The 26,050-nt window shown below is 39.0% G+C and overlaps 1 protein-coding gene and 1 long non-coding RNA gene across 4 annotated transcripts in view; both read left to right on the top strand.

Annotated features, from left to right (window-relative positions):
* Positions 1-8,615, top strand: part of LOC148189162 (uncharacterized) — a 120,564-nt gene extending 111,949 nt beyond the window's left edge. Inside the window, exon 6 of the long non-coding RNA XR_015776883.1 lies at positions 7,942-8,615. This is a non-coding gene — a long non-coding RNA (uncharacterized LOC148189162). The remainder of the gene's footprint in view (positions 1-7,941) is intronic.
* Positions 8,616-9,748: 1,133 nt separating this feature from the next.
* Positions 9,749-25,614, top strand: nap1l4a (nucleosome assembly protein 1-like 4a). 3 transcript variants are annotated; one of them, XM_088080006.1, is made up of 15 exons: positions 9,749-9,861; positions 11,439-11,476; positions 12,232-12,304; positions 13,882-14,026; positions 14,631-14,717; positions 15,385-15,519; positions 16,272-16,343; positions 16,442-16,581; positions 16,823-16,968; positions 21,123-21,142; positions 21,260-21,379; positions 21,576-21,611; positions 21,775-21,825; positions 23,420-23,454; positions 23,836-25,614. In XM_088080006.1, exons 2-14 carry the CDS (start codon positions 11,461-11,463, stop codon positions 23,423-23,425), a joined length of 1,047 nt encoding a protein of 348 aa, XP_087936132.1. In that variant the 5' UTR covers positions 9,749-9,861; positions 11,439-11,460; the 3' UTR covers positions 23,426-23,454; positions 23,836-25,614. The 3 variants fall into 3 exon arrangements, with proteins under 3 accessions (XP_087936132.1, XP_042351995.1, XP_087936131.1); XM_042496061.2 differs by lacking the exon at positions 23,420-23,454; XM_088080005.1 differs by lacking the exon at positions 23,420-23,454 and having other exon boundaries at positions 9,806-9,861; positions 11,421-11,476.
* Positions 25,615-26,050: the final 436 nt, after the last annotated feature.

The raw sequence follows: 26,050 nt of genomic DNA on the forward strand, positions 1-26,050 counted from the left end.
CGGTGCCTCTGTCTACATGTGTAATTTGACAATGGTGGCATAAAGTGTTCCTGGGTGGGCGATTGGTGAGGGACTGATGCTCAATGGTCTGTGATGACTGCCGTCATCACGCTACTGCCACGGCAGAGGGTAACAGTGGCTGTGACATGATGGCAGCACATTGCCAACATTACCAGCAGGCTGCTGCGACCCCATCCCGGCTCAAACTGTCAACATTGTGACCCAAAATAGTCTTCCCCTTCATACTTTAATTCAGCCTGGTTTTAAATCACTTGGGCTTGGGTGTGTGTGTATCTTCATGCACAGAGGTGCAAACATTCACACAAATTAAAAATGTAATTTAACGTGATCCCATTATGACTGAAAAAAGATTTCTAAATCAAGGACTACGATTAAACTAATCATCTTTTCCTTTTGAGAAAACAAATCATTCATGTCATGCTTCCCATTTAGAAAAGGAACATTGGGTTATGGTACTAAAGAAGGATGTTTAGAAAAGGACAGCTGAGATATGAAATTTAAAAGGAAGAATCAATTAAAAATTTTCCACCAGTTAAAGGGAAGCAGCGGCTTAAACTTTCTAGGCAATTCATTGATGTTACACTACAGTATATATGAAGTGCTTCAGGCTACACGTGTTGTCTCTTGCTCTTTGTTTCTTGAGCAGCTTGTGCTTTTCCAAATGTCATATCTGATAAGTCTGATCGTGTTCCGGATGCATCCACATATCTACTGTGTGTGTCATATCGGATATGCCCAGCAGGGAAAAAAAAATTTACATCAAGGGTTATAAGTCAGTCAACAATAATTTCCATCAATCACTATAAGTGATCTCAGAACTAACTGGTCACAAATAGCATAAGCAGTTTATTTCTGGCTTGCGGGCTACAAGCAATGATAGCAAAAAAAAAAAAAGAAAGAAAGATTTGATGTCAAGATCTATTCAGATATGAAACTTTTCATATTTTTGCTTTGAGAAAACATACCACCCCCATACACATACAGACTGTGCGCACACAATTTATTACACAGACTTGGTTTGCAATTCCGGAAAGCTACCATGCATCCAGTGAAGCACCCTGCACGACTCAGCACTTCTCATCTTTGACCTGCCTGAGAGTCCAAAGACAGAAACCTGCTCGTATATAAGTAGTCTGAGCATCATGTTAAAGTCTTATCCAACCATTTGCCGTGTCCTGGGGTCACAGAAGCACATAATGATGTTGTAACATCGGCCATTCCCCCTCCAGCAGTGGCACACAGCTCTGTGGCTGAAGAGACTCTAAATTGGATTTACCTTTGCTTAATGGGCCCCTGTCATCCTGCAGCCTGGAGGGCCAAGCTGCTGCAGCTCATGACGAAAATCAAGCTGCTGGAGACACAGCCAAACCCCACCTGTAGTGTTGCTGCTGCTTGTTCTGTCATACAACTGCATATCTGCTTGTTTAAAGCACTTACATATGTTTTAAAACTGACAACTGCTCATAATAATTATAAAAAGCATTCCCAGTCCTTTTGTACAAGAAGCTTATGACAACCCATATTTACCTTTATTGTCAGGCAGTGACTTGTTGTGTAATGATGACAGGAGCAAAAGGGGAAGTCAGGTGTAGTATAAAGAGTGAGTCAGCAAAGGGAGAAGGTGGAAGAAACGTAGGACTTTGACCCTTGAGACCACTGTTCGTGTCCGAAGTAAAACCAAATGTCTACCTGAGTTATTCCAAGCGCTATCCAAGGAACTTTGGTAATGTTATAACATGTAACATATTTAACTTATTTTGACCCAAAACACAATATTTTTCTAAACCTTACTATGTCATGACCCTGCCACTCCCACTGCCTGCCCTCATCAGTAGATTCACTCCACCTACTAACCATTACTCACCTGTTCCTCATTCCCCCATTACCTTCCTATCGGTCCACTTACACTAGCTGTCTTTGTGCCCTGTGCCATAGCTTTCCAGCATTTTATATCTGCCTTGAACATTTTGATCTAGTTTTTAACCCTGCCTGCATTTTTGAATTCTGCCTCAGTCCTACCCATTGTCATTTTGTTGATTGCATGGCTCATTATGTATCCTATAATGTTTGCTCAGCAAAGACTGCTTTCTTTGTTCATCTGCCTTCTGAGTCTTTGAACTGTGACAGACTAGGTAGTTTTATTGCCTAATCACAACCATTACACATTGACTAATACGGCTGTTAATAGTCATATACCATTTTTTGTGTTGATCTCCTGCCACTGGTAAGGTGCTATTTTATAAGGAAACGCTCCTGTTGATTGTATAAGAGATTAGGAACCAACAACCCATGTTGGCACCACTGTTGCAAAGACAACCAGATCACTTTCATCAAAGCCACATTTATACTTTGGTATCTGGGTATAGTTACCAATAGCTACCAGGGGAAAAAATGCTGTCTTCTACTTGCTTTGGTTGTGCAATAGTGAATGCAAGGCTTATAGGGAACCCATCCAGTGCTATTATTCTATAGCCATTACACTGTGAAATCAATATACATCATAATAATAGTGAAAGTTTAAAAAAGTCTATTTTCACTTATCACTTTCACTGATTCCATTAATAATAAAAGTGATAAAAGTATGCCCTTGACAGAAAATCTTTATATGTCAGAATGTGTATAAACCCTGTTTTGTTGTCCAAAATGTTGATGCTGAAATTGTAGGAAAGAAGAAGGGGGGGGAAGGATCAGAATGATAGGAACTGCAGAGGACACCAAACAGTAAAAACAAACAAACAAGATGTCATGATTGAAATTGCTTATTGGTGCAGATGAAAGTAAATTGCACTCAAATCGCGTAAAGCGTGAGCAGAGAATTCAGCCTGCCATAAGTTGGATCGATGGCTTCGCTGAATTTGTTACGCACGCAGGGCCTTCTGACGCAGCCACCTCAGAGGAGATGTAGTAGTTCCGCTTGCCATTTTTCATCCCCTACCTCCCACCCAAGACCTCCTCCTGTGAATAATGACTGCAGCTGTGTCAATGTGGCTGCTCGCCGTGTGTGCGCTTTTTTGTGTATCTTATTTTGATGGCTTTTTGCAGTCAGTGTGTATGTGTGTGTCTGTCTGATTATGGTGTACAGATAGGCCATTACTCATGCGTTAGGAGGAGAGAGGCTTAATGGACGACAGAGGATGCAGGGGCAGGATGGCTCGTAAATGCTGCCCTGTCCCCCATGGACATATCAATACTGCCATCTGGGAGTTTGGCCACTTCATTCACAAAACCAATACTCCTGTGGGATGAGATGCGCCAACGAGAATGCTATAGCTACGTGTTCAATCAACGGAAAAAGGCCTGAGCTATCATGACATCCACTTTCAGACAGATGTCAATTCTTTTGTGTGTGTGTGTGTGGGGGGGGGACAATGACACACACACACACAAAAAAAAGACAGAGAACAACAAAATACAACAGGGTTATTGACAGGACCACCTTGGCGTCCAGACTAGTCCTATTCCAGACAATATGGGCAACAAAATGTGTCTTTTTCTTTTCAAAGGTAAACAGTGTTGATTAGAGAGCTTTTAAGTGATAAGCAGATCATCTTTCTGCGCCATACATGTCCACATTCAACCAATCAATGCTTAGGAATTGACTGATCAATGTATGAAAATGTGACGACAAAAGTTCAATCAGTAATTAATTGTTCTTACCTACTCGTTTCTATTCATGGTCACGGGAGCTAGAGCCATCACCACTGGTTACACAACTGACAAACACGTTCACATCGGTCAATGATTTTGAGTCTTTGTTCAGATGACTTGTATGTATTAGATTGTGGAAACCAAAACAACTAAAGGAAGTTAGTAAAAATGTGCAAACTCAGAAATGAGCAGGATTCAAGACCATAAGGGATTAGCATTGATAAAATGGACAACTTCTTTTAAAATATCAGTTTGTCATATTGGCAGAAATCAGCATGTTGGCCAATTCCGATATTTTATTTTAAAGTCAATATCTGCCAACATGGCTGATGTGCAGTTATAATCATGCATCCCTACCCAAAACCAACAACTGGGTTTTAAAGTCATGTCTTCTTTGAAAAAACAACAACCCAAAATCACAGTTTATCATCACCAGAAACTTTAAAATATGGTTGTTTATGGTGAAGGGAGAGTTACACATTTCCACCAGTCAAACAGGGAGGCTCAAGAAAGTATTTGTAGCTCTGGGGAGGTTCATGACATTAAAAGAAATAAAGAAGTCACACCCCAGCAACCCCCCAACTCTGATAAATAATCAAGACAAGATTTACAAACTGCTAAATAACAAAGGCAAACTATTCAAGTTAGTTTTGTTTATATAGCCCATAATCACAAATTTGTCTTATAAAATGTTAATCATTTGAGCAAAATATGTCAACCACTATTCTTAGAGCCTCTGGTTGTTTACACAATCCTTAAAGCAGAGAGAAAAATCAACAAGGATGTTTCCAGTGGCATATGTAAAGAGGTGACAGAAATACAAATATATTATAGCAAATGCTGAGGAGCAGCAACATATAAGCCTGGGATCATTTGCACACATATTTGATCACATGTTACTGTAGCCTTCTGTAGTTTAGTTACTAAGTTGTAAAAAGAGAACAAGAAGTATGCCAGAGAGAAAAAGTGGGAGAGAGCCGACAATGTATACTACTCCTATTGACAGATAACATGCATTTGACCCATACAGGTTCGCGTCAGGGAGAAGGCACATTTCCCTTTGGGCTACACTTATTACATCATCATGCCAGGAGAGTCACAGTGGAAGCTGTGACCTCTGTTGTGATGTTTTCTGCAGTTATTGCAGCCTCCAACAGTTTGCTATTCAAGACATTTCACATTTTAACATCCATTCTTTTGTGCTTCTGCACTGACATGTTATCAGCAGTATTTGAGAGTCTGGCTGTCAGTCCAGACAAAATTCGCACGTGACAAGATTTTATTTTGAATCATCTGCATGTTCACACTATGAAATGTGTGTACACACAGCTGGCCATGGCCCAGCAACTGGAGATGCACCAGCAAAAATAAGATTTGAACAGCCAGGTGTGTGCCTCTGCCCGCTCTGTGGTGAAGGGTACAAAAGACTGAGAGGGGATGTAATCTGAGAATTGGGACTTGCTGGCGGGCTGAAGCTGTAAAGTAGAGCTTTGTGTGACAGCTGCAGGTGTTACTATTGTCTTTACAATATCAGTCGCTTCAACATCTGAAGTGACTCAAAGCGCCACATTACACTGAGGTGAGGGGTGCACACTGAGCTTCCTTTTACATTTAGCCACAACTTCCATTAAAAAACAAACAATCGCCCTACATTTCCAAAATTAGCGATTACTGTACACTTGTTTCTAGATCCCTGGCTCGTCCCAAATGCTACACAATCACATTTGATTTCTTCTGGGAGTACAGATGCTGCTGGTAAATGTCACACTGTGACAGGCACACAGCCTGGTCACCAGAATCGTACCCTGAGGGGCCCCGGTGCTGTCACTTCCTCTCAAGTGTGTAGACTACACAGTGGTTGATGGCAAACGGAAAGAAGGCTGGATTTTAGTGCTTTTATGTCTGTAACCCAATGTGCTATTTCTGCAAAAAGAACATTTCTGAAAGAAAAAAAAAAACATTAACAGATGATCACTCTGGATTTAGTCAGATGTGTTTGACTGATTTAAAGTACACCATATTTCTAAATATATGACGTGAAAAGGGTGTGGATTTTCTAATTTGAGATATGCTTTCTAATGACAAGAGATGAGAAGCAAATGTGCCTGTCTGTTTATTGATGCTGACAGAAAATGACTCACCACCTCTCACTTGGAAACCTCTCTGTCACACATGGATCCAATCATAACACTGATGTTATCTGACAAAACAGGGAATTGATAGCTCTTGTCCTACTGCCTCATCCATGCAAGGGCTAACTACAAGAACTGGTTAATGCCTTTTATCAAATATGGTCATTTATTCAATGATGACGTGTTGCTTCACATCACGGAAATGTTTTTTTTTTTAAATATATTTACTGGTGTAAGAATGAAAAGTAAACATAGCATTTCTGCTATGTACAATAATCATCAACAGCTTCAAATTAATACAGTGACAATTATTCCTGCTTGATTGGTACAACCACAATCCTCTGCTGCTTGTTACTGAAGCTGTCTTAGATGTTTATTTGATCACTTCTATAGGAAACTACCAGCCAGTCCAACCATCTCTTTCAGTCATGTTAATACACAAACAGCTAAGTCAGCTGACATAAATATACATATTTTATTTGTTCCCTGTTCAATAGTATGTTTTTATTTGCAAATATGTCTGTAAGAGTGAAAATGAGCACCCGTCATGGTGAAAATACAATACATGGAAAACACAGACACACACACACTTAAACATTAAAACATTTATACAATCTTGGAATGCACAGACACTGATAGAGTCACTGTCTCCTATGAGGCACATGATGCCCTCTTGTGGTCCAAACTGACTAAGTCTTAAGGCTTTGGACAAAAGTGACTCTGCTAAATGAATACAAATATAAATCGGCTGGATAAGCACTCACAACATGCAGCAGTTCAATTAAGTTTTTTTTATTCCATAAAAAACATGCTGCATGTCTTATTTCAAGAGTCATCCTAAATCTCACAAAGCTTCAAGATGCTCTAAGAAGGAGCTGTTATTGTTGTACTTAAGACTTCTGAATTTTCATGGAGTTTTTAGATGGAATTTTAAAATAAAGAAGTGTATGGTCATGTGATTCAACAAAGCTGATTGCAGTGGTGTGAACAGTGGTGTGAGCAGTGGTGTGAGCAGTGGTGTGAACAGTGGTGTGAGCAGTGGTGTGCGCAGGCTCCTGCCAGTGATTAGCGTGTGTACATGCAAGCAGAAGTAGACAGAAACTGTACACACAATGACATTCATTCTTATGGGGGATATTAGCCAACAGGGGCAGACTATATTGGCACCTGAGCAGCGTTTGGGTTGAGGTGTGCCGGCTCATTTTGTTGAGTACCACACACGCACTCCTGTCTTATGGGGAAAGTCTGACAGCCCTGCTTGTGCATGTTTTCTGGTTATCTATGCTCTTCTTCTTCAAGGAGATCAGAGGGTGAAGCTAAGCGCTTGTCAGTGATATAGCACCCCTCAACAGGCTCAACTCAGGAGTGTAAATAATCTAAATATCTTCACCTGGCCTGCCAGCCAACATCATTTGCTCTTTGTCTGCTCTTTTGTTTCACATCCACATACTCACACAGCCACTGCATACAGCTCTGATCGGCTTACAGCCTCCAGCAGCCTGCCTCCACCTGCAGATTCTGGCAGACAGCCACAGTTTGGACTTCCACTTCATACCTCTTTCAACAACCTGATCCACCTGCATTCTTTCCCAGATCTCCTCCTCCAGCCACCAGCCTTCTGAAGCAAAAACCTTCACCTAAAGCTTCTGATGGAAACATCCACTGACGCCTCTGAATGCATTTTCCTGCAGATACGTATACACCGCTTTTACCACCTACAGCTGCTTCCACCTCCTTCCTGCAACTCCAGCAATCTGAACCATCACCTCCACCTGCAGATCCTAACAGACAGTGAAACTTCCAGCTACAGCCTTCGCCAGCAACCTGCAGCTTCCTCTACTTTCAGGCTCTGGCAGACTGCTAAGGACCAGAACCTCTGCCAACAGCACCCACATGACAGAAAAATCCAAGTCACCTGACATTTCTCAAAAAACACCTGCAGCTACACCTTTCATAAGCCTCTGCAGATACCATGCGGTCAGGTCATCTGCATGGTCTGACAGGTGCATATAGCCAGGGACAGATAAAATACTAAGGATAAGTTAGATCCATATCAGTCATTAAAGACAAGTGCTGATTTATGAAATGGTATAATAAGTGTGTGTATTATGGCTGTTTAACCTTCCCTTTCTCTCCACAGTATCTGTTGTGTCAGTGAGCTGTAGATAACTCAACCACAGCAGCCACTGCCGGTCACCCTGCTGCTGCTTCTCCTCCTCAGACTGCAACAGTCATCAGTCACCCTGCTGCTGCTCGTCCTTCCCACACAGTAAGATCCTGGTTAACCCCACACACTCTGAACATCTTTACTGTTTGGTTACAGCAGGTTTAGCATTGCTGGAGGACAGGGATACTAAACTTTTTTGTTTGCTCTGGGGCCACTTAAAAAAAAAAAAAAAAATGACAGTGGCCAGTCCCAACAGCCCCATACACGTTTCTAGGATTTTAGGACACTTTTAGAATTTTAGGACATTTTTTGGATTTTCTGATGTTTACAGGATTTTAGCATGTTTCTAAGATTTTAGGACATTTCTTTAGAATTTTCTAGGATTTGTGGAAAAAAATTTTTTAAATGGCTATGTCCTTCATTTACAGAACTTTTTGTTATTGTCTATAACTAGAGTTCATACAGTGTTGGTTAAAAGAGCCTGAATGTTTGCAGCTCCATATATGTGAAATCTGCTGCACTCATTGGTTCCGCTAGACTGTTTTAAAGCACTGTTGCAAGACTTCTGAATGTCATTTTCTATTTGCCAATGTCAGGGTGTATCTTAGCTGATCTTTTATTTTTTATTGTTTTTCTGTGATTCTTTTATTGCATATATAAACTTACTTTTTAGTCCTCCCTTGTAGTAGCTTTATTTTGTGTTTTATATTGCTTGTTTTGGAGTTGTATATTTTGATTTTTCTCTATGTTGTCTGTCTGTTATTGCTACCTGTCTTGGCCATAACACTCTTGGAAAAGAGATTTTTAATCTCAAGAGATTTTTATCTTGTTATATAAAGGTTAAATAAAAATAAAATATATAAGTACGTCTCTGCAAAATGGTCAGAATAGAAACCATGATACATTTTCGTTCAAAATACAGAGAGGATGGAGACATAAATGCAGTGAATATAAATGTACAATTAAGTTGTACATTATTCTCTTTTATCTTCAATAAGACTGCTTTATTTTTCTTTCTAGATGTTTTGTGGGATGTCTGCAGGTGCTTTGAGGATAAGAATCATATCTGATTTCTGTAAACACTGATTGTTTATTTTTCGTTAAAGTACTTATATTTGTTTGTTTTTTTGAGTATCTGTACTTTACTTTACTTTACTTTACTGAGTTTTTATATTTCCGTCAGAATATCACTTTTAGTCCATTAGATTTCCTAAATAAAATGTATACTTTTACTCCACTACATTTCCTCTGAGCATTTTAGTTAGGCTACTTAAGGGCTCTGACTTACAAAATAGGTTTGGAAGGGAGGAAAAGAAAGATGGATGGATGGAAGAATGAAGTGGGAGGGAAGGAAAACTGGATTTTGTTCTTCTAAACCTTTAAGTTGTAAAAAAAAAAAAAAACCCAAAACCTTTTTAGACTATTATGAAAGCATGAAAAAATAAGCTTAGCAATTCTCAAAATCCTGACTAGATACTTTTTTTTAATGATCAGAATTTAGACCTCTTGTACTTTTACTTTTGTAAGTACATTTATGCTAATATCATAAAATTACTTTTGATACCTAAGCAGGCTACAGTAAACATTAAGACTCTTACTTAAGTAATATTCTAAAAGGTGAAATCATTTTCTGGCAAGAAATCTCTACTTTTACTCAAGTATGGCTGTCAGATATATCATCCACCATTGTTCATTTGTTTATTTGAGAGAGCACAGCTGATTGAGTAATGACTGAGATTTTCGCAACGCAGCACTTGAACGCAGCACCATGCCCTCCTTCGCCTGCTGTCCAATGAAAATCCCGGATGCTGCAGCGCGTGTATTGCTCGCGCGTGGGGGTTGAAGCGAAGACGCGTGAGCGAAGCGACCAGCTTGAATTCCGCTCAGCTAGAGGTAAGTCTGCTAAAACAGCTAATGAGCACTGACGGTTCATTATTGCGAGCTTTTGCTTCTCTGTCCGCGTATCACTTGGTAACGTTGCGAGTTGTCTCACTAATGTCACAGGCCGCTTGTGAACTGTTTTCAACACACTTTGATCTGACTCCGGTGCTTTGGTTGACTTGCGAGCTAACGTCAGCTAGCAGATGTTAGCATGTCAGTGCGGCTAGCAGTAGGCTAAAAGCTATAACGTTAACAGGCAGTTTTATCTACATAATGGAAAGTCGTAGCATTGTTTCCTCGGTAATACAGTAGCACACATTATCTTAATTGTGTTTGGTGCGAACGAGGGATAAAAGGTTTGTGTAAAGTGTCCATTTGAGCACTTGCTGTTAGCTAAAGCATTGTTCATAGCACGTTGGCTCGTAGTAACATGCTAGCTAGCTAACCTGGTTAGCTGCTGTCAGATTTTTGGCACCGCCCATACTAAGTAAGCTTTGTTATTTATATGTGCTTTTCGGTAAGCCGATGTAAAGGTGTCGTTTCATATTATGCTGTTTCATCAGTCGTTCTCTGTGACTGTCAAACGCAGCGATAGTTATTTTGCCCATTGTAGATGGAGAGATGCTAACTTTAGTTGTCACAGCCTAGCCCAGCTGCCATTAGCATGTCAATGCGTCATCGGCCTGCGCTTGCTCAACACCAGTGTTGCTGTTGATCAGTCGAAGTTAGCTCAGCTGGTCTGTCTGTCTGTCTGTCTGTCTGTCTGTCTGACTTCCCAGCTGAAGATTGTCTCATTTTCTACTTCATCCGAGTCTTAACACTGATGATTTTGTGGCAATGTAGTAATGACCAAACGTCTTAGGTGAAGAATTATTAAATGACAGACGCAAAGCCCTGCTAGCTGGTGAAATACAGCACTGTGCATAGGCCACTTTAAACAATGTTACTTTAACAAGGTTATCTAAATATAAATATTTATTTCTCAGTCTCTTTACTCAAATACAAGCAGAACATACAGGAAAAAAATGATATAATATTAAAAACAAATATTTAGAATAAAACAACTTCAACAGGCTGAAGTTGCAAGTATTTAGTGTGACCTCCCTTTCCACTTAGCATGTCTTGAACTCTTTGGGCAAACAAAATAAGATTTACAAAACGTATCTCCTGGTGTATTTACACCAGGTTGCATTGAAGACGTGTCAAAAGCTTGATACTTATTGTTTGAGCTTCTTTTTGTTATGGTTGTATGATTTCATGTTTCACACCAAATATAGATTTCCATCTGAAGAAACCATTTATTTTGTTCTGACTTTTGTGGTGTTTTAATGCATCGTAGATATTCTCTGTATTTTTTGTTTGTATTTTATTAATCAAATTGAGAAATATATAGTGTGTGTATATTTATATATAAAATCCACATTGCAACTATGCTACAATGTCAAGTGGTGTGCTAAGACTTTTGCTAAGTACTGTACAAACCACAGTTTTTCTCCATTCACTCTTGCTGGTTCTGTAAGTAGTTACTCAATCACTGTTTGTGACTCATGATGAATATATTTCTAATACAGCTAACCTGTTTTTATTAGAGGGAGGAGCTGCCACTCGGTAATGGAAGCCAATAAAGGTAAACACAAACACTCTTCAAGTTACCTTACCCAAAAGTTACCTTACCTTGTACAGTGTGACAAATGTTGGTTTATCTGTTTTGACTCAGGGTTTTACATTAGCTTATATAGTTTCATCTGTGTATATGTGTAATCCATTACAAAATTTAGTTTAATCAACTGTGACAAAGTCTAAACACAGACATTGACATTAATATTTGACATTATTTTTATTTTTAAAAAAATCTTTAAAGGACTGTAACCTGCGAGTCCTGTAACCTGTAACTGTAACCTATGAGTCTTTACTCATAGCACTTCATTTGTAATGGATTTTACTTTGTAAATAAAAACTTTTTGTCATTTTTACATTTTTATCAACTTTGTTTTACTGCCTAGTCTTCAAATTTTGATCAAGTATGCAATCTTTGTTTTCATCTTTTTTTTTTCTTTTTTATGAATGATTATATTTATTTAATAGGGAAGGTATCTCCATGAGCAATTTTTGGCTTCTTACCTTTCCTGCAGTGTTCAAACTTTTTTTTCCTCTCTTTTCTGTACATGTGTATGTGCAAATGAACTTAATCAGAAACGCCACGAAACAAGTTTCACAGTATTCATTGTAATGCTATTGTATAAATAATGTTATATTTTAAAGTGTTATGTGAGCCACAATTAAAACATTCTGAATTCAAAGAATGGCACATTAATTATTATCTTACAAAGCAATTTGTTTAAACGTTATAATGTTCTACAATGTTTTTTGTGGGTTTGGCAGGTAAAGGGGAACAAGGGATGCAAAACCCAGGTGGGCAGGTGGACAGACCTCCTGGTTATCACTTCATGGAAAGGTCAGTGCAACTGGTGTATACTATGTTAGTGTTCAGTGAGATAGATGGTAAAAATGAGAAGATTCTCATGGTCATGGACAACATGAAACAAGGTCTGCACACTGTAGCTCCCTTAAGTGCAGTTCATTAGCACATCTACGAGTGACATTTCAAGCTAGTGCTCTTCGTCAGACTAATTGCAAGTCTGGGGAAGAACATTAGCTTGAAATATTACTTGTGGATGGGCAAAAAAAATGCACTCAGCGTGTGGGCTTTGTGTCACACTATTTTTGCTATCCTTTTTGTGCAGCACCTGCCTTCAGTTGTTTTTGGATGTGTGCAACTACCGTGTTTTTCAAGACTCTCATGGTCTGCTTATGCATTTCAGCCAGAATGTCAGTGTGTCTGTTTTTATAGACTTGATCTTAATTAAAACCCATCTAAACAGTAATTATGAGCATAGAGTATTATGTTTGGATACTGTTATATTATTTACTGACTATGCAGATATATCAGCTATTTGAAAATGCCAAAGTTTCAGTCACAGTTGTATCTTGATGTAATCGGCACTCGCTGACCAAAGGTGGCATTTACTGCAATGACATGACTTAAGCATGGTGTTTTTTACCCAATGTGATATTGTGGAGAGGTGTACCGGTGAATGGTAAACATTCAGGACTGTGAACTTGATTTTATCAGATAGGCTTGTTTTAGTGTGAACTTATTTGAAATACTTTAAGTAATTTTATGGGTAAAATTGCATAAAAGGTGATTGTTTTGTTTATTTTATTGTTATTACCATGCATAACATCAAACAAAACTTCTAAAGCTTGTAAAACAAAAGCTGTTTTTCAAATGATTAACAATTAATGTAGCGTCCATTTGTCAGCAAAAATCAAAATCAAACTTAAATCAAACAATGAAATGGCCACTTACGCACCATAGGCATGACGTGTATGCAGGCAAAAGAAGTCCAATGTCCATTCATGATTATTGCAGTTTTTCTTGATTTTATTCAGCCAAAGAACAGGCAAACACAGGAGCAAAGAAATCACAGCTCCCTCTGCCTTTCTTGCTCTGGTAAAAAAAAACATTTTGCCCACCCAGGTGCCTGCTGGTCCTGCCTACCAATATTTATAACATCGGGTGACCACTTCACTACAAAACAAAAAAAACCCAAAATTGAAATACTAATTATGCAGAAACTAAATATACTAAGAAAAACACGTATGTTTAGAAATTAACTAAACTGCTGACAAATAGCTCCAACAATTAATTATTATTTTTCTCTGATCAACAGAGAAATTGTTGCATGAGATTTATATATAATATATAATAATTGAGATTTAATTATTGCTGGTAAAAGATACCCAAACACACCCAACACCCACACCCAAACACAAACAAAATCATTCTTCATTCACATAAATGCATCTTGAGAACCTCTCGTGGTTCCTCACCCCCTAGGTTGAAGGGTTAAAGATTGTGTAAGAATTGGTTACGGGTAACCGTTTTACTTGTAAAACACAAGTTATAATATTACTTTTCTTCTAAGTGATTTAATCCACACAAGTTATTATGTTTCTCTTCTTCCATAGCATGCTTCCCAAAGTAGTGAAGAGGCGAGTCCATGCCCTGAAAAGGCTACAGGTGCAGTGTGCCAACATAGAGGCCAAATTCTACGAGGAAGTCCATGAGCTAGAGAGGAAGTATGCTGATCTCTATCAGCCACTGTTTGACAAGGTACGCTAATTAATGTTTTTAAACAGAACTTTTACTTTACTTTACTGTAACAGCAGATGTATAGAATTTTCTGTTATAATTGCATGTTAACAAAAGGGCAAAGATTGGGGGAAAAGTACAACAAATAAGGCCTCTTATTTGTTAAAAGACCAAATATATAAGAATCACTTGTGTTCCCTGCACTAATGGGTGTTGAAGTGTGTCTCTCTGGTCTGATCTGAGGTCAGCGAGGACTCATCTTTGGTGCTAAATTGAAAACTACTACAACGAGTAGTCAACTGTTCCTTTGTCAGTCAAGGCTATTTCCAGAAGTAGTGACAAGAACTCAGCCATTCGTAGTCGCACTGAAGACTGGCAGCTGTAATCCTGATGCACCTGTCTACCCTGTGTGTGTGTGTGTGTGTGTCTGTGTGTGTCTGTGTGTGTGTGTGTGTGTCTGTCTGTCTGTGTGTGTCAGTCTCTCTGGTGTGGATTTCAGGGTGCTAGCTGGAAATAATTCAGTCTTATTGAATGAATGCTTGTTGATATATAGACATTTCACGCTGATATTCTAAAATCCTTTTCTAAAAATGATTAATGTTGTTGGTATGTATGTGTGTCACAGAGACGAGAAATTGTCACAGGCACAGTGGAACCCACAGACGAAGAGTGTGAGTGGCACAGTGACAGAGAGGAAGAGGAGGAGCTAGCTGTAAGTAAAGATTTGATTTGTTTTTCTTAAGAGCCTAATCACTTTGCCAAATCTAATTTCTTCTGGTTTTCGACAGCAAAGGAAAACAGATTGTTCTCGCAACCACACAAGCTGCATTAATGTCATAAATGATACTAAGAGTCAAGTCATGGAATTTCTCAATCAAATTTTCCAGGCCTGGAAAAGTTGTGGAATTAGTAACACATATTGAAAGTTTTGGAAAAGTCATGGAATTTTGTTGTTTGTAATGACATTGTAACAGTAGTCTTCTGTGGACAATTTCCATGAAAGGCAACAATGGCAAATCTCATATCTGCAGCTGTCGATGTAACGCAGCGTTTGAATCACATGTCTGAAAAAAATCAGGCAAGTTGTGCCGAAAAAAAAATTATTATGGCTCCTTAAAAAATAATGGAAAAAAATGTAAAATTTTATCTATGAAAATGTGTTTTCATGGACAAAATTTGGACAAAAAGGCTAATGGGGTTGTGTCCATGATCTGTTTTGTTGCTGTAATCTTTCATGTGTCTGATTTCTTTGTACACGTAAGATCTGTGTCTTGTGAAAGATTTTTGATAACAATGAAAAGTCCTGACAGCTTAACAAACCAAATTGTTGAGATTTTCACTGAGTGAGTTTTGATGAGTGCTCTGCCTGCTGCCTGTAGGAGGAGGTAAAGGAAAAAGCTGCTATTGAAGATGCAAAGAAGGAGGAAGCCACGCCAGAGGAAGACCCAAAAGGGATACCTGATTTCTGGCTCACCATATTCAAGAGTGTGGACATGCTCAGTGACATGCTACAGGTAAATTTAAATTATTGATCTCTCACTCATGCCTTATACATATCTCAGCCTGCTAGAGTTGGGTATCATTAAGATTTTAACCACGGCAGCTTATCAATCCGGTATTTTATTGGTGTTCTTATGTGTTCTTTTTTCTTTCTTACATTATTTTCTGTGTATGTAAGAACAGTATATAAATGAACATTGTGCAATACCATCATTACAGAGTCTAACATACCTGAGGTGGGTGGGGTAGATGGGAAATTAACTAGGCGGGCATAAAATGGCGCATTTCTGTATGGGATGCACTTTTGCCAGATGTGTTGGTAGACTGCTCATGTTTTGGCCCTTCCGTGCAAAACAGCTGTTGCACTTGTGGTGACGAGAGGTGTCGGCATGAAGTCATCATTGTGAGTGAGTGAGTGAGTGAGTGAGTGAGTGAGTGAGTGGCAGAGCTGACCTTGCACATGCAGCAGGCTGCAGGCTTCGAAAACACTGAACCCTCTTCTGGATTGAATGTTTTAATCTTGTTGCAAATTAGAGAGCTAAAGCCCTAAAAGATAACGTTCATGTAACCTGAATAAATATTAAAAATATTTTCTACATTTCTCCAATCCCGATAGCAGAACCGTCAATGTCGGAGCTTATTAATACTCAGGCCTTATATAATTTGGCGCCAGTGCCTGATTAATACTGGGTTTCGGCACCCATCCTTACAGCCCGCTTCTGAGCAGTGTCATATGTCTCTGATCTGACTGTGTATCTACCACCAGGAACATGATGAGCCCATCCTCAAGCACCTGAAAGATATTCAAGTCAAATTTTCTGAGCCAGGACAGCCAATGGTGAGTATCATTACGTTATAACAATGAATATAGCGTCATTCTAAATTAATAAACTAAACAGAGTTAAAATTATGTGCCTGTCTTGCTTATTTTCCCAGAGTTTCACATTAGAGTTCCACTTTGAGTCCAATGGTTACTTCAACAATGCAGTCCTCACTAAAGTCTACAAGATGAAGTCGGAGCCTGATGCCTCAGACCCTTTCTCGTTTGAGGGGCCAGAGATCATCGACTGTGAAGGGTGAGAGAGAGAGAGCACACAAGCATGCTGGTTAAACTGTGACTTTGACACATGATGTTGAGGTTCATGAAAAAGTAGTGAGTAGTTTGTAAAATGTATCTGTTCACTCCTTCTATATTAATCGCTCTTGACTTTACATCCCACATATCAACCTCTTCTTGGCACTTTTTCCAACTTTTACCTTTTTAGCATCCTCACTTTCTGCCGCCTCTCACTTTTTTTGTACATTTCCTCTCTCTAGCTGTCAGATAGACTGGCACAAGGGGAAGGATGTGACTGTGAAAACTATTAAGAAGAAGCAGAAGCATAAAGGCCGTGGCACTGTCCGTACTGTTACCAAACAGGTCCCCAATGACTCATTCTTCAACTTCTTTAACCCTGTCAAAGGTAAGAAAACACAGAAATGCACTCACACAAAATGGAGCGGATGTTTCTGGCAGTGTAAAAATAATAATCAAAGCAAGTACTCCCACTTTTCTTCAGTAACTTTCGCGTAGCAGTAGCTATTTAAATGCAAAGCTTTGCTCTGACAGCTGTGTGTACACGTACACAAACTCCTTGAGCAAACCCTGAATCACTGAAAGCTCACACAAATACACCTACTTGACAGTCACCACATCTGCAGTCATGTTGCAACATGTTGGCATGCTCGTCCAGTGGTTGTACCACTGACGACTGCGTTGAGCTGAATTCAGCAGCAGGTGGCAGCAGAGTCTTGAAATGTGTCTGATTGTGCATTTACTCTGCTGTGTGAGTGGGGAACAGTCAGCATGTCTGTGGCTTACTGATGCTGGATCATGTACATGAAGCTGTGCGCACTAGACTGGCAAACTTCTACTTCAATCAACTCTGGCTCTACCAGTATTTTCCAGCTTAGAGAGTTTGGGAGCTTTTGTGGTGCTGAACAGTCAGTAAATTACTGATTACATTTTGTTGGGGCACTAGTAAATAGCAGTCTACCTAAAAACCAACTGAAAAACATTTTACAAATGACTGATGTGTGTTTGGAAAAAATCTGTTAGCATTAAGTTTATATATATATAGCACAACCTCAGAAGAAAACAACTCAAAGAGCTTCAAAAGAATTTAAAAAGGAAGAAGAGAAATCACAGACACAGTACTGTAGAGGCACCGAACACCAATGGAGAGAAGACGACTTAGCAAAAGAAAGACCTTTAGCTTGTTACATTTTAGATTAATTCTGCTTGATTATAGTTAAACAAAGAAGTCAAATCTTTAAGACATATGATAACAGAGCTGGTGTGATTAACCTCACCTTTAATGAGTGCAACTGTGGAACTACTTTGATTGAGTTTGATTTTTTTCATTTTTAGTCATTATTTTTTGCCTTTTATTTAAGAGGACCAATGAAGCGTGCAAGGGGGAGAGAGGGGATGACGTGTTTTAAAGGCTGCATTACTGTAAAGTAATGTATTATTTTCAGCTGTTTTATCTGCTTTTACCCACTTTGTCATTATATTCACATAACGGTTGATTAAGATCTCATTCTGTAAATATTTTGAAAGCACCAAAAGTGAAACCTACAATGTTGTCCCAATATCAATATTGAGGTACAGGGTAGGGCTGCAGATATCGATCAGGTAAATAATTGGCCCATAAGAGGACATTTAACTTGTTATTTGTGAATCAGATAAAAATTTAGCCCATAAATAGTGCAGATAATAAGAATCCAGACTGTTTTCATTAACTTAACAGGGGCAGCATCTACACACCTGCACAAAGTGGGTGGCGGTTCAGGCTGGGTATTGTCAAGAACCTCACAATTCAATTTGATTTGGATTCTTTGGGTCATGGTTCAATTTTGATTCGATTCAGTCGTGATTTAGTTGCATTTATCGATTCAGTTATGTGTGTTGATGTCAGAAATAACCAGATAATTCATATTCACCTTCTGATATGTGTTCAATAAACCGTTCATTATATGTATTGATTATTTTAAAGTGCAGAAAAGTGCACATTTTTGCCTGAACCAAACTTAACAAAAGTAATAAACATTTATGCAGGATTTATCTGCCTGTATTTGTGGGTGATCCACAGCTTTAGCGTTAGCAAAAGGATGCAAAATTATCTGTGCGGTGTCGGCTCAAACGGTTACGAAGGTTTATCGTATTGTTGCAGTGTTTTAACACTGACTCACGAGGCTCACACGCGGCGTAACTACTATCGACTTCGTGTATTCAAACGGCTTTTAATGTTGTCTGCGCTGATTTTAACACACAGTTGCCTCGCACCACTGTTGCCATTTTAATGAATAAACAACAGACGTTTTTGGGGGGTTAAGCGGGGCCTCTGAACAACGTCAATCACACTCCCCCCAAGGGAGCGGGGCGTCACTACAACGGAAGTAATCGATTTCAGGATTTTGTGAATCGATATTGAATTAGCAAAGAACATAGCAATATCGGTCGGAGCTGCCAATATAAACAGGAGTGCAACAACAAGTGCTGTACGCTGACAAAAAATACAAGCCTTCAATCAGCCTCAACAAAGTCACATCAAAACGGCTCAACTCACGTTAAACGCATTATTAACCGCTAACCGTTTGATGCTGCAGTCAGCTCTTAATTTGCATCGTTATCTTGCGACCCATCGTGAAGTATGAAGACCCTACCTGCCTGCGCTCACTAGCCTCCGCCATTGGACACGGACAGTCTTTCCCCCTTACTGCATGTGTGTGAGACAGAGCCGCTTGTTTGTTTGAGGTGAGTGTTAATGTGCGAGGTGAATCAATAGCAAAGCGCTATCCTACTTTATGGTTGTGGGCTCGTCTATCGTTGGCTGGTGAGACCGCACCTGGGTGTTTAAAAACATGCAGCATGATCATACCGACATTTCAGACATCAGATGTAACGCAGACCCTGCCGTCTCGTTTTATTTGAGTCAGCTGTCGCTCTGTCTCCTTTAGTGGAGACTTAAGACTGCGGTGTAGTTTATACATTTCTCTGACAAACTAGAGAACTATTCAGTGTCACTGGTTTTTCTCTCACTCTCTCCTTCTGTCTCTCTCCACAAATAGTTGTTGAGGCCACTACACATGTAGTGTCCACCCCAGTAACAAAGAGTAGCACTGTAGCCTATAATTGATGCTATTTTTTCTTTATTTTACACATTGTTTTATTTAAGAATTATTATTGTTATTTAAGAATTTAAGACTGAAACTGACAAGTCATTTCACTCAAAGTTACACAAAGTGAAATGATCTAGTCTAGTTCTTTTTACTTTCACACACTGGTATTCATCGTTTTTATCTGTGGGGTAGGGTTATGTGAGGGCAGGGCTGTTTAGGTTAGGGCATTTGTCAATTCCGCAGAAAATTCTTGAATGAAATGAAATGAAATTCTTCATTTTTGTTGCGTTAACAATAGATGTCAGTTAGATATTTTCAGGTCAGGGCTATTGAATATTAAAACATCCATATTTCTCACCGCATCTTAGCCTTCTTACTCTGAGCGGTGCATAAACTAGAGCTTATACACTTCTTTTTAAATTAAAAAAAAAAGCAATATTGTCAGTTATCAGTATTGTTTGGAAAAAAAAATCCATATTATGCATCCCTAGTGTATTGTCAAAAATATCATGATATTAGATTTTCTCTATTGCCCAGCCCTTATACAGTGACACATCCTGTAAGTCATATGTCCTGAAATGAGTCACTTTTATAGGCGAGTCACCTTTATTGAGTTACTGTATCGTCTTTCCTGTGTAGTCAGCTTAGCTGTCAGACGTGCCTGGACTCATTCTGACTGTGTGAAGTTGACCTGATCACTTATTGGTTGAGCAAATGTTTGTCTTACTGGCTAAGTCAGAGCCTCTGCATATGACTGGGGGATATAAATACCTCTCCCGTAAGTACGTTCAGGTGTGCAGTTCAGGGGTGGGGACTTCCATTACTAAAGAAACTGACAATTATCATGTGAAGACGCACAAAGACTGCATGTGACTTAACCGCTGTGCAGTTCATGAATGTGTGAACAAGATTTATTCGATTTTGAGTTGATGCTGCAGCTCATATCAAATCTTTTTTTAAATACATTTTTCTGATGTAGTAAATCCCCATGTTAGAGTACATGTAGAAATTCTGCTGCTCGTATTTTACAGAACCTTGCAAGCATGGCAAAGCTGTTTCCTCTGATGCAGTATTGTTAGAAGAAGAGAAAGGATGGGATGACGTTACCTTTAGTCAGTGTATTTCCAGGGCGGAGAGCACAACTGTTAGCTAATGACATGTCACTTTCTGTGGATGATGTCACATGTTGATGATGTCATTGATAATAAGCATGGTTATTGCCTTAAAAGGGCTTTCAGCTGGTTGAATCACAGCTTATCCAAAAGCTGCCCCACTGAAAGCTCTCATAAACCAAATGTAACATCTGTCTGTGACTGCTGTCTTAACTGGTAATTTAAAAATTATTGAGACCTTTAAAATTGGCTTTCATCAAACCTGGAATAGCCTTTTGTGGTCATTGTAAAACTGCGTTAAGGTGATTATTACTAAATCATATATGTCCTTTCTCTTACAGCTTCACCAGATGGAGAAATGGTGAGTAAAATGTAACTTATTCTTCATAAAATCACCACTTATTTTATTTCTTCTTCCATTACCATCAAAATATGGGATTTGTAGCTGTGGTAAAATGGTCTTGTTCACGTTTTATAGGACGAAGACTCTGAGTTCACTCTAGCCACAGACTTTGAGATTGGTCATTTCTTCCGTGAGAGAATAGTTCCCAGGGCAGTGCTGTATTTCACTGGAGAGGCCCTGGAAGATGACGAGAGTGTGAGTGTTTTTCCTCCAACACAGTGTTTCATGTGAACACAGAAAAAGCCACAAGATGAGATGTTTGCAGATTTTTTTAAAAAATCTCTCAATGATTTATAATCTGAATTTGTTGTAACTGTTTTACCGTGTGTGTGTGTGGTGTGTGCGTGTGCGTGTGTGTTTGTGTTTTCACCCTTGTTTTTCTTTTACACAGTTTGAAGAGGAGGAGCTGGAAGAGGGAGATGAAGAGGTAAAACCACTTTCTCCCACAGACACTATGAATTTGATCTGATAAACTAGACTGCAACTGGACGGCCACACACAACACTGCTAAAACATGAAATAGTTGCAGTTCTGGTGTATATCTTGTTAACCCTTTGAATATCTTCTAATACTTTTTCATTGTGTCTCAGGAGCAGGATGAGGAGGAGGATGATGATGATGAGGGAGACTTTGACCCCAAGGTCAGTATGAATTTTTGACTTTTTCTCTGATTTGATTATTTGTTGCGCTCCTGCTCATCATGTCTTTGAATTATTTTTAATGTTTTTTCAATGTGCTTTTATTGTGCCAGTGACTATGTTTACATGCACACTAATATTTCACTTTTATTCAGTATATGACTACATTCTGAATTTGACACAGGTCACGTAAACAGCATATTCCAAATTAGACCTTTTGCTGAAGTAAGCATTTTCCAATTACGACATGTGTGACATGCTGCTTTTATTCAGGATTTAGAATCATTATTTGTGCAAAATCTGAATAGTTATAAGCACACTTGCTTTTAAATATTATGAGACACTTGGGTATAAACAGGTTTTTTGATATAGGCAAATATTGCAGAACCAACCTCTCCAAGGAGGTGGTAAAGAATTTAAGAGACTTTGGGAGGAACTTTGAAAAAAATCCTTCTTTGATTCAAAGAAATAAAATGACGAGCGGCTTGTTTCACTTTTCTATTTTTTTACATGATAAACGACATGAAAGGGCATGTGAATATGAGAATGCATGGCTGCATGTCAACGGCAACAGGATCTCAATGGGAACATTCCCAATAAAATAAAGGTTCAGTAAAAAAAATGAGAATAACATCTGACATGCCTTGAACACAGGTGACACCCAGTTTTCATCTAATTTTAATTCTGCTTCTTGGCCAACGCTGTTTACTGATTAACTGCAAAATTATATCGGAGGTTCTTTATCTCCATATCGTTGATACTGTTGATAATGCCACTGGTTTAGAAAGAAAAAGTAAACACATAATCTGTGTTATGGGTGTAAAAGACTTCAAAAGATTTTGCTCCGAGAGCAAAAATCTGTACAGAACAGCTCATTGTGTTAGTTACACCACCAGTAATTATCTTGAGCTCTGGAGAAGCTGCCATCTTTAGGTTATCTTCAGCTGATCTACAATTGATTTGTCTTTAGAAGCACCGGTACATAAGAGGACAGTTGTGCAGTGTCTCGTTTTAGGCTAAAACTTATATTAAACCTGCAGTTTTAAGTCTATTCACTGGAGACCCATCAACATGGGAATGTTAGTATAACTGAAAGTTATTTTATTGCGTGTCCTGTTTCCACCACCGGCTCAGACATGCAGTACATCCAGCATATGGCAGAGTTTGTAAGAGGTTTTTGTCTTTTTCTGCACTTACTCTCTCAGACCATTGGCTACAAATTGTTATATAACGACCGTTGGTGAAAGAGCAATTTATTTTGTGGTTAAGTTTGACCGAGACAACTGTGCTCCATTATGAGCTATTCCAGTCTGATAGTGAGTAAGTGCACAATGTGCTTTGTAAGCAGTTTTATGAGGAATGACCAATAATGCTACTCTATCTGTGAATGAGTTTCTTTCCTACCTCGTTGTGTTGAGTTTCTCCTCTCGTGGTACCTGCTGTCAGCTCATCAGTTACTCATTTCGCCTCAGGAATCCAGCGTGCTCATTCACCAAATTCAGCAATGTTTCACAGTGTTCACTGTCATTCCTGAATGCGACTATTAAACTTGTGCATATTGTTGTCTCTCCCTTCCCTGGATTCCCCTCCATTGCAGGCATAATCAATCATTCTCATCCCATGCATTTCTAGGTAAGGGGGAAATAAGGATGCCGTCCAACATACATTATACTCTGTCTAGTCTTTTGGTTTTGGTCTTTTATTCTGGCTGCCTCTCTCTCTTACATCCTTGATTCTTCCAATAGTCCAAGGTGTTTAGGACCCTCAACTCACATCTAAAGACACGGCTTCTGACCTCCTTTTTCCGTCTTTGCTCTTTCCTTTTTTTTGCTTTTCCTCCTGTAGTCCCATCCCAGGATTCTAACACTGTAGCCTCTGCTGTACCCAACCAGCTTTCATTCTCTAGCATCTGCTTTCTTTTTAGCCTCTTCTAGTTGCTAGTTAATGCCCAGTGGCCTCATTAGCTGTGTCTTCTTGTTTTCTAATCTGGTTTTCTCTGTTTGCTTCCCACAGAAAGAACAGCCCCAGCCTGCCGAATGCAAACAGCAGTAACCGTGGTGATCAGGGGAGGCGGAGACCTGCTGTCCGTCAAATCAATTCTCAGCCAATCAGCAAGTCCTCCTACTCTTGCAGGCTCCGCCCTTTTATGAACTCTCATCTGAACGCAATAGAACGCAAACCAAACTGCGTTTTTAATATGTGCATGACTTCTTTTTCTTTTGTCTTGCGCCCATCTCACCCCTTTTTATTTGGCTTCATTCAGTCTCAAAGCGGAAAGTGACTTAACTCTAATTAAACTACTATGGCATCGCATAGGGACAGTCTTCTTCTTTGGTAAGGTGGAGTACGTTACTACTGCCAAGAACCTCAGAACATCATCATAAGGAAAACAGATAGGAAAGGAATGAATCCCAACTTTAGTTTTCATGGAAATAAATCAGTTACTCAGGGTTTTTTAATGCCAACAAGAGAAGTGCTAGTTTACCAGGAAACTGTTGAACAAGTCCGACTTAATCTTTCACTGGGGTTGCTGAAGCGTTTTTTCTTTCGTTATGGTGTTTTTTAAGAGACATACAATGTATCATTTTGAATTTAATTTACTTTTTTAAATGTTCATTGTCATGTCATTGGACTATTTATTCTCTGGTGTCATGCAGCTGTATGAAGTGGTGCATTTTGGGTACTTTTAAGGCCCAGCCACAGTTATAGGCTCATTATCATTGGCCCAAATCTCATTTGGGCTTAGCAGGTCAACAAAACGTGAATACTGCCAAGTCTTTTTTTTTTCCTTTTAAATTATTATTACGATTGAAATTAATTTAAAAAAGAACTAAAGAATTGCGTTCTGCATTATTGCTGCTCAATTCGTCCCAGGTCTACTGGGCTTAACAAGCATTTAAACTGAGCACTTGAGTGGACGCATAACACCAGTTAACATAATGTGACAGGCATGAGGTGACACCTCTAAACTGTCGTATATAGCTCTTCCCAGTTTCAAACCTGAAATGTGCTTTTGAACCTGAACAAGCATCATAAGAACAATTTAAGAAAACAAGACATTTAAACAGTTTAGGTTTCTCTCCTAGTAAGACGTTTTCAGCTTGTTGGATTTCCCCATCCTGAGCATTGCATCCAGTCTGGTGAACATTTCCCTAAATATAACACATTTCAGCAGACACAGTGGCTGACCTGCAACCTTTTTTTGGTTGTTATCACGTATCTAGTTCTTAACAAATGTCATTTAAAGTCAGTGATGGGACAGGGTGCGGGATGTTTGGGTCAAATGTAAATTCTGTTGCCAAGAAGCCAAAATGAAAGACAAAACACACCGTCCTCTTTTACTCAGTTGTTTGCCAATTGTCATTAACAAAGTGTAATCTAATTCAGCGTTTAAAGTTGTTTAAAAATATATAAATATTTCTGTTATTGTCTAATGATTCAGTAGAATGTCTGTGGAAAACAAATAGAAAAGGTTGCCAATGTATTTTATACACTGCACTTGGATTTTGGCCGTTTGGTTGTGCACCTTCGCCTAGTGACTGGTCAGCGGAGGCAGTTGCGGTAAAAATAATACCCACCCCTTTTTTCTTTTTAAAAAGAACGATTGTAGATCTCGTTGGACGGATCTCTCAGAGCCACGGTTGACATCTTCAAATCTACCACATTGGACCGTGTGCTAGCAATGGCCTTAACTGGTTCTTATTCACAATTTGTTACTTGCGCAATATTTCTTTTCAATTTGTACAGAGTTAGTTAAAATATTCTATTAAAGTTGTGCGACATGGAAATGGGTTTTTGCATCCTCTGTCCTTTATGTTCAGAATGTATGTGTGTATTTACTAGTAGTGTACCACAATTTTTCTTAAACTCCTTTATTTGTGACCCCTTGTCACAGGTTACATCTGAATTGATGATATTGAGGCCTTTTAACGGCAGACATTTTGTCTTGTCATGGTAGAAAACGGGTATAATTAATTACGTTAACAATGTCTTATCTCCTATCAAGTCCCCCAGTAAGCTGTGACAGTGAGCATGCACAATACCTGGACCCCGAAACTGAAGCAGGTAAGACAAGGCAAGAATATTTATATAGCACCTTTTAAGACACAAGGCAATTTAGTGCTTTAAAGGGGCATAAAAATACATGAAATACAATACATTAAAAAAAAACCATTTCATTCAAAAAATGAAGACAAAGCTAAAGCAAGCCAGTAAACAGTGGCAGGTT

Source organism: Plectropomus leopardus, chromosome 7 (assembly GCF_026936395.1).
Source record: "Plectropomus leopardus strain MGB_pleo_1.0 chromosome 7, ASM2693639v1, whole genome shotgun sequence".
Lineage (NCBI taxonomy): Eukaryota > Metazoa > Chordata > Actinopteri > Perciformes > Serranidae > Plectropomus > Plectropomus leopardus.